The sequence below is a fragment of the Chiloscyllium plagiosum genome, unplaced genomic scaffold, assembly GCF_037043375.1.
Source record: "Chiloscyllium plagiosum isolate Xiang-an unplaced genomic scaffold, Cpla_swu_hap1 HiC_scaffold_48, whole genome shotgun sequence".
Lineage (NCBI taxonomy): Eukaryota > Metazoa > Chordata > Chondrichthyes > Orectolobiformes > Hemiscylliidae > Chiloscyllium > Chiloscyllium plagiosum.
In genome coordinates, this window is record NW_028270186.1 from 269,998 (window position 1) to 285,412 (window position 15,415).

Sequence of the window (15,415 nt, forward strand, 5' to 3'; positions counted from 1 at the left end):
CAGTCAGTCCAACTTTTCCACATACAATAACCCACTCATTTCCAGGTTTCAATCTAATAAACCTCGTTGGAACTAACTCCAACGCATTTACATCATTCCTTAAATAAGGAGGTCAAAACCGAATACAATATTCGAGATGTGGTCTCACCAGTGCCCTACACAGGTGTAACAATAACACCTTTAATGTTCAATATGTTTTAAGAACGAATAGAATCTATTCCTCTTCCCAATTACATGTTGTAACTGTGTAGTCACTGTTTGTGACTCATGAACTAGAAAACCTAGATTATCTCTGCACCTTGGAATGCTACACTCATTACCTATTTAAACAATACTCTGCTTCAGTATTATTATTCCAGACATAGCAAACAACTTCATATTTTCCCATATTACACTTTGACAGGTTAAATGAGGAAACAACAATCTATCCATAACTGGTCTGCAACCTAGTTATGTCACCCTGTCAACATACTTTCCTACCTATTTTTGTTTAATCTGCAAATTGAGCCGTTATAACTTTTAGCACCTCGTCTAAGTTATTGAAATAAACAGTGAATAGTTGAGACTTGAGCAGACCACAGCGGGCATCCAATCATCGTACCCTACCATTCATTTATACATCGACTCGGTTTTCTGTCAGCCAGCCAATTTTCTATCAATGCTAACATGTTACCCCATACACCATGAGCTCCTACCTTCTACATCAGCGCAGTGCTCCCTCTGTAGTTGTGATACAACAATGCTTCCTCAGGATCACAATGTGATCCCAGTCTGGATTACTAGCCAAGTTTCTGCAGCTGCAACTGAGGGGCATTTCCCACTTTACACTGAGTGGTCTAAACATCTTTCAATACTTTCCCCTGCCCTCCTCCAAACTCTTTCCAGTAACATAGCTGGGATGGACCCCACTTTGGACTGTTTCTCACTCAAAAAGACCAAAACTATTCCAATGAAGACAGGAGTTCAAATCCCACAATGCCACAGAAATTAAAATCATTGAATTCAATGTAGAATAATAACAAAATGTTTGAAAAGCTGCCTATAAACCTAACACTTTGTCAAAGTCCAACCGGCTCATGATGTTCATCCCACAAGAAAATACGGTTATTTTTACTGGTGAAGTCTCAATCAGATTTTGAATTACAGGGTGAAACTAACTTGTCTGAAATAGCCTCAATTCTTGACAAAACAAAAGCAACAATGAGAATATATTTGGACAATGGGACACAGCATGCCATGTCAAACCCTCAAAATCCTCCCTGCTAGCTTTCGGCAACTTCAGAGGACCAAGACATACTCAAATATTATTCATACTCTGCTGAACATACCTTCCAGTTGGGACCTCAAGTTAATGCTCATGAAGTCCCAAACCTCATGAGCATTAGTTTGAAATAGAAGCACAAAATGTGGAGATACTCAGCAAGGCATCTCTGGAGACAGAAAGTGAGTGACGGCATCAGTTGTGATGGATCATTTCTCTCTCCATCGATGCTGGCACATCTGCTGAGTACTGTCAACTTGTTCTGATCTCACTAGGCTCTACCACCATCCTGGATGTGTCCTTTCCCATCAACTTGACAGACTCACAGGAGGATAGCGTGAGCCCTCACTATTGAATGACATTGGAGACTAATTGCATCAGGTCAGTGATGGACCTAGAATATGTCCCACTGATGACCAACCTCCCCGATCACTCAGCTGCTGAATCTGCTTCAGAAGATGACATGATGACAAACACCCCCATTCTCCCTCCACCACTGACTCTCCAAGGGTTGCGATGGTTCAAGGTAACAGTTTATCACTATCTTGTAAAGGGGCACTAGAGATGGGCAATAAATGCTGGCCTAGCCAGTGACATCTGCATCTTGTGAGTAAACTAAAAAATAGCAGAGACCAACACAAGTACAAAAGCATTGGCAACCACACTCATAACATCACAGGAGGTAATTCATCTCATGTCCATATGTGGAGCAGTTCAAGCAATCCACTCTCTCTCCCCATGTCCTGCAAGTTTATTTCCCTCAAATATCTGTACATATTCCTTTTGAAGTCACGAATAGTCTCCACTTGCACCATCACTATGGACAGCAAATTCCAAGCACCACATAATGTATTATAAATTCCTTCCTCAAACCTGTGCACTTCTTGTCCTGCACCTTCAATTTGTGTCTTCCAGTTCTTGTCTCGCAGGACAACAGCTTAACTTTGTCTATCTTATCCACACACACAGACACAATGGTGACAGCACAAAAGGAGGCTTTGTGTAAAAACATACATTCTCCTTTTTCCCCCCAGAGCTGCAGATTTTCTGGTCTCTTCAGATAATTATCCAACTCCCTTGTGAAAGCCACAGTTGCATTTGTCTCCACCACATTCTCAGTCAGTGCATTTCTAATCCTAACCACGACTACATTTAAGCAATTTCACTTTACCATCACTTGCTTTGTCAATCATCTTAAATCAGTGCCTTTAGGTTCTCTACCTCTTTGTCAGTGGAATCAAATTTTCCCCATCTATTCAGTCCAGATTCCCCCAGGATTTTGTACACCTTTATCAAGTCTCATCTCACTTTTGTCTTCTTGAAAGAGAAGTGTCCAGCCTCCATAATCTATTCACTAAACTATATTTAGCCCAAAGAACAACAATGTCTGTTCATGGATCAAATCCTCCATTTGTCTGCATGGGGTCATCACCTGAGTAACTTCAGCCTGGGAACTGCACTACTTCAGGGGACAGGCTATTCACCAAGGGAAGATATTTTCTCATCAACCTGTTGAGAAATATTATGACACATCTTGAACGTTGGCCTCTGGGTTTAAAGATAAGGACACTACCATCGGGTCCTTAGTCATTATGGCTAAGTGACAGCAATTGGTTAAACACAGCAATTGCAAAAGCTCTCTACAGTGATTGGAACCATTGCCACATGGATCTCATTGACTGTGAGATTCCTGATCAGGTTTTGTTAACCTGGGCCAGAGAGCGCTGTCTGGCAGATGTAGCACAAAATTCTAGGGACCGACTTTGAGCTGGCCTGTTCACAGCCCACGCACAGTGCATATGTCTCAAAAAAGGCTGACTCGGTGACAGGATATCGCCTCTGTGCAGTTATTTCAACATCATTGCATCTTTTAAGGAAACACAAGAGTATAGAAAAGTTTCATGAGAATGGTTCTGTTGAAGAGTAACTTCATTTCTGGGAGATGGAAGGATTTGGGACTGTTATCCTTGGAGAGTGTTTTTTTTAAAAAATGTCGTCCACCCCAGTCCAAATCCGGCTCCTCCACATCATGGCATCCTTGGAGAGGTGAAGGCTGAAATGAGACCTCAAGGGAGATATTCCAAGTCATGGGGATGTGGACTGAATGGATAGTGAAAAACTGCTCCCATAGTTGTCATAGAAGGATCAAGAACAAGGTGAAAGAGGTTTAAGCTGGTTGCTATAAGAGGCAGTGATGACATGAGAAGTCCATTACACAGTGAGTGGATAGGGTCTGGAATGCACTGCCTGAGAGTGTGGGGCAAGCAAGTTTGACTAGGGCACTGAAGAGAGAAATTAATCACTATCTGAAAAAGGAAAACAGGCAGGGGAGATCATAGAATCCCTACTGTGTGGAAACAGGCCACTTGGCTGGCAGGTCCACACCAACCCTCTGAAGAGCAACCCACCCAGACCCATTCCACTATCACTCCACATTTACCACTAACTGCTGCACATCCCTGAACACTATGAGCAATTTAGCATGGCCAATTCACCTAACCTGCACATTTTTGGATTGTGGAAGGAAACCAGAGCACCTGGAGGAAACCCACACAGACACGGGGAGAATGTGCAAACTCCACACACAGTCGCCCAAGGCTAGAATCGAACCTGGGTCCGTGGCACTGTGAGACAGCAGTGCTAACCACTGAGCCACAGTGCCGCCGAGATGAAGTTGGTAAATTGACAGAGTTTATAAAGACACGATGGGCAAAACAATCTCCTTCTGTACTGTATCAATTCAGTGAAAATCTCACCTCCAGGGCCACTCCCTATTCTGTTAACCATCCTTTTATGTGGCACTCTGAAACACTTATTAAAATCCACGCAGACAACATTCACTGGATTTCCTTCCGCAAGGTCCTCTGTTGGTTCCATCAAAACAAAATCAGTTAGATTTGTTGACTATGGTGTGTCTTTTACAAAGCTGTGACTGTTTTGACCCCCAGTTTTTATTTCTAAAACCTTAAACAGTACAGATCTAACTGGTAAGTCTGTGCTGACGACCAATATCCTTAGATCCTCTCTTGGGAGCAGATACAAGTGAACACCACTACCTGAAAGTTACCCTCCAAGCCAGTCAATATTCAGAATTGGAAATACATCATCATTCCTTCAGTGTTGCTTGGTTAAAATCCTGCAGCATCCTCCTTAATATTACCAACAGTGGCTCTACAAGACCACTTGCTCTAAAGCAGTCTGGGATTAGCAATAAAAGCTGGCCTGGCCAGCTTTCTCACGGCCCATATATAAATTTAAAACTCCAAAAGCCTCGAAACTTTTCTCCCTCTCATCCACATTTTGAGCAAACTGCTGATCATCCCTTCCTAGCCTCCGTATTAGTTCATTTTATTTATGGCTTCCTTTCCTCAAGTCTTAGGTGTGCCCCTGCCCCCCCCCTCCCCGACAACTTCTTTGAGGTCTGCCAGCATCATCCCTCTCTAACAACCCTCCAATCTAATGTCTTGGTTCATAAAATTACTCCCCAATCATCACGTTGTCACATCACAAATCCACAACATGAACAATGTTTGACAACAGCCAGCTTTCCCTCACATACACTTCTGTCAACTTTCCGCCCTCAGATGCGCACCGGAAATCCAATACAGAAAGAGAAGGCATTTCCTCCAATGAAATTTCAGCAAGACTGAAGGCAATGTTTTACACACCAATCAAAAACTCTGTTCCCAAGCCACCGGCTCCATCCTTCTTCCTGGCAAACATCTTGGGCTAAATGGTTCACAAACGCAGTGTTATTCCTGATTTGCAGGATGAGCATGTGGCCACTTCCACCCAATCCCCTGCAAACATCATCCATTCTGATCAACTCACTCACTTTTCTTCATGAACTCACTGCATGTAGTTATCACTGGAAAGACTCACCTTCATTGAACATTCCTAATTGCAGGAGGTGGTGGTGGTGAACTACCTCCTTGATTGGAACGAAATGGCTTTCTGGAACATCTCAGATGACAGTTCAAAGTCAGTCACATGGGTCTGCAGTCAGCAACAGGTCAGACCAGAGAAGGACAACCGATTTCCCTCGACCAAGACTATCAGGAGCCAGATGAGCATTTACAACAATCAGGCAATATGACAATCACAGTCACAGAGACAGGCTTTTTAATGGAATCAAAATGTTGTCAGGGTAAAGAAGGATTCTCTGTTTCTGACGGTTAGAATGTCGGTAACTAGGGGTCACAATTTAAAGTTGATCAACAAGAGAGCTAGGATTTAGATGAAGAGAAACGCCTTTATTTGGTGTTGTTAGGATTTAGAATGGGCGGCTTGGGCAAAAGGCACAGGCAAATTCCACAGGAGGTTTCAAAGAGAAAGTGAAGGGCAGCAGAAATTGACTTATCTCTGCAGCTCCCTTCAGCACAATCCCCTCATTTTTGGACGGGTACATGGACAGGAAACATTTAGAGGGTTATGGGCTAAACACAGGCAATTTGGACTAGTTCAGTTGAGGAAATCTGGTTGATGTGGATGAGTTGGGCCAAAGAATCTATTACCTTGCTGTGTACCTCTACGACTCTAAGCGCCTACTAATATATTCCGAAGGTAACTATGCCCTCACTACTGCTTCCCTTAGTTCCGAAATGCAGTCTTGACTGATTTATCAACTTTCATGCAATACAAAATTTAGATAAGCCCAAATTCTGCCCACTATGTCCTAATTCACAGCTGATCCATCCAATCCCCACCATCTCGGCTCACTAATTTACTTTGATTTGTGGTCTGAAAAGAACTGTCTTCAGATATCTCCATGATCAGATATCCCAACCCAATCTAGTCCCACCTGCCAGCACCTGGCCCATATCCCTCCAAACCCTTCCTATTCATGTACCCATCCAGATGCCTCTTAAATGTTGCAAATGTACCAGCCTCCACAGTTCCTCTGGCAGCTACTTCCTGACACGCACCACCCTCTGTGTGAAAAGGTTGCCCCTTAGGTCTATTTTATATCTTTCCCCCCTCACCCTAAACCTATGCCCTCTAGTTCTGGATCCCCCCACCCCAGGAAAAAGACTTTGTCTATTTATCCTGTCCATGCTCCTCATAATTTTGTAAACCTCTGTAAGGTCACCCCTCAGCCTCCGCTGCTCCAGGGAAAACAGCCCCAGCCTGTTCAGCCTCTCCCTGTTGCTCAAATCCTCCAACCCTGGCAACATCCTTGAAAGGGTTCAGAAAAGATTTACAAGTTTCACAACATCTTTCCGAAAGGAAGGAGACCAGAACTGCATGCAATATTCCAACAGTGATCTAACCAATGTCCTGTACAGCCACAACACGATGTCGCAACTCCTGTACTCAATACTCTGACCGATAAAAGAAAGTATACCAAACGCCTTCTTCACTATCCTATCTACCTGCGACTCCACTTTCAAGGAGCTATGAACCTGCACTCCAAGGTCTCTTTGTTCAGCAACACTCCCTAGGACCTTACCATTAAGTGTATAAGTCCTGTGAAGATTTGTTTTCCCAAAATGCAGCACCTCGCATTTATCTGAATTAAACTCCATCTGCTACTTCTCAGCCCATTGGCCCATCTGATCAAGATCCTGTTGTAATCGGAGGTAACCGTCTTCGCTCTCCACTTCACCTCCAATTTTGGTGCAATCAGCAAACTTACTAACTGTACTTCTTATGGACTTGTTGGGCCAAATGGGATTCTATGTAGGGATTCTATGATTTAGTTCATGTCAAGTTGTCTCTGTTATGATGGGAGTGGGAGAAACCAAATGAGGGACAGAGAGAGCTAAGAGTTACCAGACATAGTGACTCATATCTCTGTAACTTCCTCCAGTATAGCCCCACAGATTACAATATGACCCACCTTCAGAGACCAAGACACACAAAAGAAAGCGGGACAGAATGCCAGCGCCTTACTGGAGGCTCACTGATGATGTTACCTAGCATGGTGACAAAACAAGTCTGAGAACAAACTGAGAACAGCGAGAAAACTTACAACCTGAGCCCTGCAGACTTCTCATCCTGCATAGACACCAAATTTAACCTCTCCACCATTGGGGGCAGTGCCTTCAACTGCCTTGACCCCAAGCTCTGCGATTCCCTTTCTAAATCCCTCTGCCTTTCTCTCCTCCTCCTTTAGGACGCTTATTAAAATCTACTGCAGCATGGTGTCAGTTAAAGAACTGAATCCTGAAGTGATCTAATGGTACGTTTTACTGAAGCTCCTTTCAGACACATTGAGGATGATGAGCAGCAGAAACGGAAGTTGTTCAAGGGACAAATTATTTGAACCATTTGTCTTTTAAGGTGTTCGTCAAGCAAATTCAAGATTCTTAGTGTCCTGTCAGCTTATTCCAGCCGAATGTAGACCAGGGCACGAACTTCAGCACAAAAACAACCATCAACTCTTCTCCAACTAAACCTCCCAGAGATAGATAGGATGCACACATCTTGTAAATCGACGCTGCTCTGTTGACTCAATCTCTGGGTCACAATGAAGAGAACCAAAATCCGAGCGGATCCTATGACTCAGCACAGGTTGGGGGATGAGGGGCTTTTCAAGCAGATAATCGCTTAGTGGGTTTCCAGAGGAACTGGCAGCTACAGCCGTGTAGCGTTAGAGAGGCTGTTAGAGGGAGAGACTGTAAGACTTCTCGCCCTGGGTGTTTCCTCTGCACCTCCAGCTCGGTGTCTGCAGTCAGCCCCTGCTGGGGGAGGGGGAAAAAGACAGAGACAGACTGGGCGGCGAAGAGTTGCCCGTGAGGGAGCTCCTTTCGAACTGCATAAAGTTCTGCCAAACTTGGCAAAATGTTGGGAGGCGACAGAGAGAGGGAGAAAAACACAGAATCCGGAAAAGTGCCTGCCCACCCCCCAGCCCAGAACAAAAGGCTGAGAGGCCAATGGGGGGGGGGGGCATGTGGAAGAAGGAATGACGAGGGGAAAAGGAAACGGGAAGAGCAATGGGAAAAGGAGAGGCTCCTGTACCCTCCCCCAGCAAACAAACTGAGCGCCGCCAGCAGCGAGAAAAACCAAGTTTGCATCGTCTTACCGTGCGGGCCCCGGGGGTGAGCGATCCGCTGGGGAGGTAAGGAGTAGCCAACTCCGGGATCATGATGAACGGATAAGCAGCGGCGGCAGCAGCAGCAGCTCCCTTGAACAACCCTCCATCTTGCCTTTTGCCTGGGAATTTGGGAACATGGCCGAGAGAGAGAAGGGGAGGGGGGAAAAAGTTGGTGAAACTTTGCGAGTTGCCAAGAATGTTGCAAAGCTGTGAATGCAGAAAGCTCTGGCTCCAAGCTCTCCCTCCCTCACTCACCTCCGTGCTGCTGGTAATCCCGAGCTTTCTCCCCAAAACTCGGCGTGTGTCTGCGCTCAGTCTGCACAAAAAAAAACACAGGCAGAAAGAAAGAAAGAAAGAGCTGTGAAAGTGCCCGGGCCGGGGCCCCTTCCCTCCGTCCCCACCCACCTCCCGTGCCTGAGCAGCCCAGGGAAGGGGAAGGGGAAGGGGAGCGAGCCCGGCTCCTCACCACCTCACCTCGGTCTCCGGAGAGCCGCTGCTGCTGCTGCTGCCCCCGCCGCCGCCTGGCGCCGTCTGCTCGCTCTCGTTGACCAGAGACGACTTGACATCGGCGAGGTCCCTGTCTGCGGACACACTGCCCGGCCGCTTGTCCTCCTGCTCGCCTTCGTCCTTGAAGGAAATCAGCTCATCGTTAGCCCCCAGATCATCGCCCCCTGGAAGCTGCGGCATCTCGCTGGCTCGCACTCTCCTGCTCCCTCTCTCCTTCCCTCTTTCTCTCTCCTTCCCTCTCTCTGACCACCCTCTGATTGACATTTTGATGGACACCAAACTTCCAAAGCTTTCTCCAATCAGCAGCCCCTTCGAGGGCGGGACCATCGCCTTGAAATGGACTCGATCCCAGGAATGACCCTTCCCTTTCGCCATCCACCCCCACCCCCTTTCCTACCCTTCCTTCCCAATCCCACGCATTCCCCTCATCCTCATTTCCACACCAACTCGTCAGCCACACTGCTTCGCATCCCCACAGGCTCACTTTTTGCAACTGCTTCAGACTCGTGTTTCAAGCTCCACTCTGGACAGAGAATGCGATCGGGGCTGAGGGGAGACGCGGACAGTCCCTCAGGTAACAGCTCCGGACGCATTTCATTCCTCAAACCACCACGAAAAACCTTAGAGTCCCAACTCACTGCAGGCACGAAACGAGATCAAAGCAGGCGTGGAAAGGAACATATTCGGGATGACCCGAAAATAAGCACTACCATGGACACACGAAACACCAATACAGGAATCGTCGCAAATAACTACACACAACAGGACAGGAATCAACACACATAACTACACACAACAGGACAGGAATCATCGCAAATAACTACACACAACAGGACAGGAATCAACACACATAACTACACACAACAGGACAGGAATCATCGCAAATAACTACACACAACAGGACAGGAATCAACACAAATAACTACACACAACAGGACAGGAATCAACACAAATAACTACACACAACAGGACAGGAATCAACACAAATAACTACACACAACAGGACAGGAATCATCGCAAATAACTACACACAACAGGACAGGAATCATCGCAAATAACTACACACAACAGGACAGGAATCAACACAAATAACTACACACAACAGGACAGGAATCATCGCAAATAACTACACACAACAGGACAGGAATCAACACACATAACTACACACAACAGGACAGGAATCATCGCAAATAACTACACACAACAGGACAGGAATCAACACAAATAACTACACACAACAGGACAGGAATCAACACAAATAACTACACACAACAGGACAGGAATCAACACAAATAACTACACACAACAGGACAGGAATCATCGCAAATAACTACACACAACAGGACAGGAATCATCGCAAATAACTACACACAACAGGACAGGAATCAACACAAATAACTACACACAACAGGACAGGAATCATCGCACATAACTACACACAACAGGACAGGAATCATCGCAAATAACTACACACAACAGGACAGGAAGCATCACCAGTAACTGCACACAACAGGACAGGAATCATCGCAAGTAACTACACACAACAGGACAGGAATCATCACAAATAACTACACACAACAGGAAAGGAATCATCACAAGTAACTACACACGACAGGACAGGAATAATCGCAAATAACTACACACAACAGGACAGGAATCATCGCAAATAACTACACACAACAGGACAGGAATCATCACAAGTAACTACACACAACAGGACAGGAATCAACACAAATAACTACACACAACAGGACAGAAAACATCACCAGAAACTACACAGGACAGGACAGGAATCATCGCAAATAATGACACACAACAGGACGGGAATCAACACAAATAACTACACACAACAGGACAGGGATAAACACAACTACACACAACAGGACAGGAATCAACACAAATAACTACACACAACAGGACAGGAATCATCGCAAATAACTGCACACAACAGGACAGGAATCATCGCAAATAACTACACACAACAGGACAGGAAGCATCACCAGTAACTGCACACAACAGGACAGGAACCATCGCAAAAAACTACACACAACAGGACAGGAATCATCGCAAATAACTACACACAACAGGACAGGAATCATCACAAGTAACTACACAGGACAGGACAGGAATCATCGCAAATAACTACACACAACAGGACAGGAATCATCGCAAATAACTACACACAACAGGACAGGAATCATCGCAAATAACTACACACAACAGGACAGGAAGCATCACCAGTAACTGCACACAACAGGACAGGAATCATCGCAAGTAACTACACACAACAGGACAGGAATCATCACAAATAACTACACACAACAGGAAAGGAATCATCACAAGTAACTACACACGACAGGACAGGAATAATCGCAAATAACTACACACAACAGGACAGGAATCATCGCAAATAACTATACACAACAGGACAGGAATCATCACAAGTAACTACACACAACAGGACAGGAATCAACACAAATAACTACACACAACAGGACAGAAAACATCACCAGAAACTACACAGGACAGGACAGGAATCATCGCAAATAACGACACACAACAGGACGGGAATCAACACAAATAACTACACACAACAGGACAGGGATAAACACAACTACACACAACAGGACAGGAATCAACACAAATAACTACACACAACAGGACAGGAATCATCGCAAATAACTACACACAACAAGACAGGAATCAACACAAATAACTACACACAACAGGACAGGAATCATCGCAAATAACTGCACACAACAGGACAGGAATCATCGCAAATAACTACACACAACAGGACAGGAAGCATCACCAGTAACTGCACACAACAGGACAGGAACCATCGCAAAAAACTACACACAACAGGACAGGAATCATCGCAAATAACTACACACAACAGGACAGGAATCATCACAAGTAACTACACAGGACAGGACAGGAATCATCGCAAATAACTACACACTACAGGACAGGAATCATCACAAGTAACTATACACGACAGGACAGGAATCATCACCAGTAACTACACACAACAGGACAGGAATCATCGCAAATAACTACACACAACAGGACAGGAATCATCGCAAATAACTACACAGAACAGGACAGGAATCATCACAAGTAACTACACACAACAGGACAGGAATCAACACAAATAACTACACACGACAGGACAGGAATCATCGCAAATAACTACACAGGACAGGACAGGAATCATCGCAAATAACTACACAGCAGGACAGGAATCATGACAGGTAACTACACACAACAGGATAGGAATATTCACAGGTAATTACAGACAACAGGATAGGGATCAACACAAATAACTACACACAACAGGACAGGAATCATCACAAATAACTACACACAACAGGATAGGAATCAACAGAAATAACTACACACAACAGGATAGGAATCAACAGAAATAACTACACACAACAGGATTGAAATCATCACAAGTAACTAGACACAACAGAACAGGAAGCATCACCAGTAACTGCACACAACAGGACAGGAACCATCGCAAAAAACTACACACAACAGGACAGGAATCATCGCAAATAACTACACACAACAGGACAGGAATCAACACAAATAACTACACACAACAGGACAGGAATCATCGCAAATAACTACACACAACAGGACAGGAATCAACACACATAACTACACACAACAGGACAGGAATCATCGCAAATAACTACACACAACAGGACAGGAATCAACACAAATAACTACACACAACAGGACAGGAATCAACACAAATAACTACACACAACAGGACAGGAATCAACACAAATAACTACACACAACAGGACAGGAATCATCGCAAATAACTACACACAACAGGACAGGAATCATCGCAAATAACTACACACAACAGGACAGGAATCAACACAAATAACTACACACAACAGGACAGGAATCATCGCACATAACTACACACAACAGGACAGGAATCATCGCAAATAACTACACACAACAGGACAGGAAGCATCACCAGTAACTGCACACAACAGGACAGGAATCATCGCAAGTAACTACACACAACAGGACAGGAATCATCACAAATAACTACACACAACAGGAAAGGAATCATCACAAGTAACTACACATGACAGGACAGGAATAATCGCAAATAACTACACACAACAGGACAGGAATCATCGCAAATAACTACACACAACAGGACAGGAATCATCACAAGTAACTACACACAACAGGACAGGAATCAACACAAATAACTACACACAACAGGACAGAAAACATCACCAGAAACTACACAGGACAGGACAGGAATCATCGCAAATAATGACACACAACAGGACGGGAATCAACACAAATAACTACACACAACAGGACAGGGATAAACACAACTACACACAACAGGACAGGAATCAACACAAATAACTACACACAACAGGACAGGAATCATCGCAAATAACTGCACACAACAGGACAGGAATCATCGCAAATAACTACACACAACAGGACAGGAAGCATCACCAGTAACTGCACACAACAGGACAGGAACCATCGCAAAAAACTACACACAACAGGACAGGAATCATCGCAAATAACTACACACAACAGGACAGGAATCATCACAAGTAACTACACAGGACAGGACAGGAATCATCGCAAATAACTACACACAACAGGACAGGAATCATCGCAAATAACTACACACAACAGGACAGGAATCATCGCAAATAACTACACACAACAGGACAGGAAGCATCACCAGTAACTGCACACAACAGGTCAGGAATCATCGCAAGTAACTACACACAACAGGACAGGAATCATCACAAATAACTACACACAACAGGAAAGGAATCATCACAAGTAACTACACACGACAGGACAGGAATAATCGCAAATAACTACACACAACAGGACAGGAATCATCGCAAATAACTATACACAACAGGACAGGAATCATCACAAGTAACTACACACAACAGGACAGGAATCAACACAAATAACTACACACAACAGGACAGAAAACATCACCAGAAACTACACAGGACAGGACAGGAATCATCGCAAATAACGACACACAACAGGACGGGAATCAACACAAATAACTACACACAACAGGACAGGGATAAACACAACTACACACAACAGGACAGGAATCAACACAAATAACTACACACAACAGGACAGGAATCATCGCAAATAACTACACACAACAAGACAGGAATCAACACAAATAACTACACACAACAGGACAGGAATCATCGCAAATAACTGCACACAACAGGACAGGAATCATCGCAAATAACTACACACAACAGGACAGGAAGCATCACCAGTAACTGCACACAACAGGACAGGAACCATCGCAAAAAACTACACACAACAGGACAGGAATCATCGCAAATAACTACACACAACAGGACAGGAATCATCACAAGTAACTACACAGGACAGGACAGGAATCATCGCAAATAACTACACACTACAGGACAGGAATCATCACAAGTAACTATACACGACAGGACAGGAATCATCACCAGTAACTACACACAACAGGACAGGAATCATCGCAAATAACTACACACAACAGGACAGGAATCATCGCAAATAACTACACAGAACAGGACAGGAATCATCACAAGTAACTACACACAACAGGACAGGAATCAACACAAATAACTACACACGACAGGACAGGAATCATCGCAAATAACTACACAGGACAGGACAGGAATCATCGCAAATAACTACACAGCAGGACAGGAATCATGACAGGTAACTACACACAACAGGATAGGAATATTCACAGGTAATTACAGACAACAGGATAGGGATCAACACAAATAACTACACACAACAGGACAGGAATCATCACAAATAACTACACACAACAGGATAGGAATCAACAGAAATAACTACACACAACAGGATAGGAATCAACAGAAATAACTACACACAACAGGATTGAAATCATCACAAGTAACTAGACACAACAGAACAGGAATCATCACAAATAACTACACACAACTGGACAGGAACAATCACAAATTACTACACAACACGACAGGAATCACCACAAATAACGACACACAACAGGACAGGAATCAACACAAATAAGTACACAGCACAGGACAGGAATAAACACAAATAACTACACACAACACGACAGGAATCAGCACAAGTACCTACACACAGAACAGGGCAGGAATCAACATAAATAACTACACACAACAGGATTGGAATCATCACAAATAACTACACACAACAGGGCAGGTATCATCAGAAATAACTACACACAACTGGTCAGGAATCATCACAAATAACTACAAACAGGACAGTAATCAACACAACGAACTACACACAACAGGACAGGATTCTGCACAAATAACTACACACAACAGGATTGGAATCATCACAAGTAACTAGACACAAAAGAACAGGAATCATCACAAATAACTACACACAACAGGACAGGAATTAGCACAAATAACTACACACGACAGGACAGGAATCAACACAAATAACTACACACAACAGGACAGGAATCAACACAAATAACTACACACAACAGGAATGGAATCATCACAAGTAACTACACGCAACAGGACAGGAATCATCACAAATAA

At 44.2% G+C, this 15,415-nt stretch overlaps 1 protein-coding gene across 3 annotated transcripts in view; it reads right to left on the bottom strand.

Annotated features, from left to right (window-relative positions):
* LOC122542996 (transcription factor 7-like 2) overlaps nucleotides 1-9,022 on the bottom strand; it is a 44,039-nt gene extending 35,017 nt beyond the window's left edge. Inside the window, exons 1-3 of one of the 3 annotated variants that reach the window (XM_043681145.2) lie at nucleotides 8,772-9,022; nucleotides 8,553-8,613; nucleotides 8,286-8,416 (exon numbers count right to left, since the gene is read on the bottom strand). In XM_043681145.2, the coding sequence (XP_043537080.2) occupies nucleotides 8,286-8,416; nucleotides 8,553-8,613; nucleotides 8,772-8,984 (405 nt within the window). In that variant the 5' untranslated portion in view covers nucleotides 8,985-9,022. Of the gene's footprint in view, nucleotides 1-5,143; nucleotides 5,960-8,285; nucleotides 8,417-8,552; nucleotides 8,614-8,771 lie in introns of those variants that run through there. The other 2 variants (XM_043681143.2, XM_087984424.1) reach the window with 2 other exon arrangements.
* Nucleotides 9,023-15,415: the final 6,393 nt, after the last annotated feature.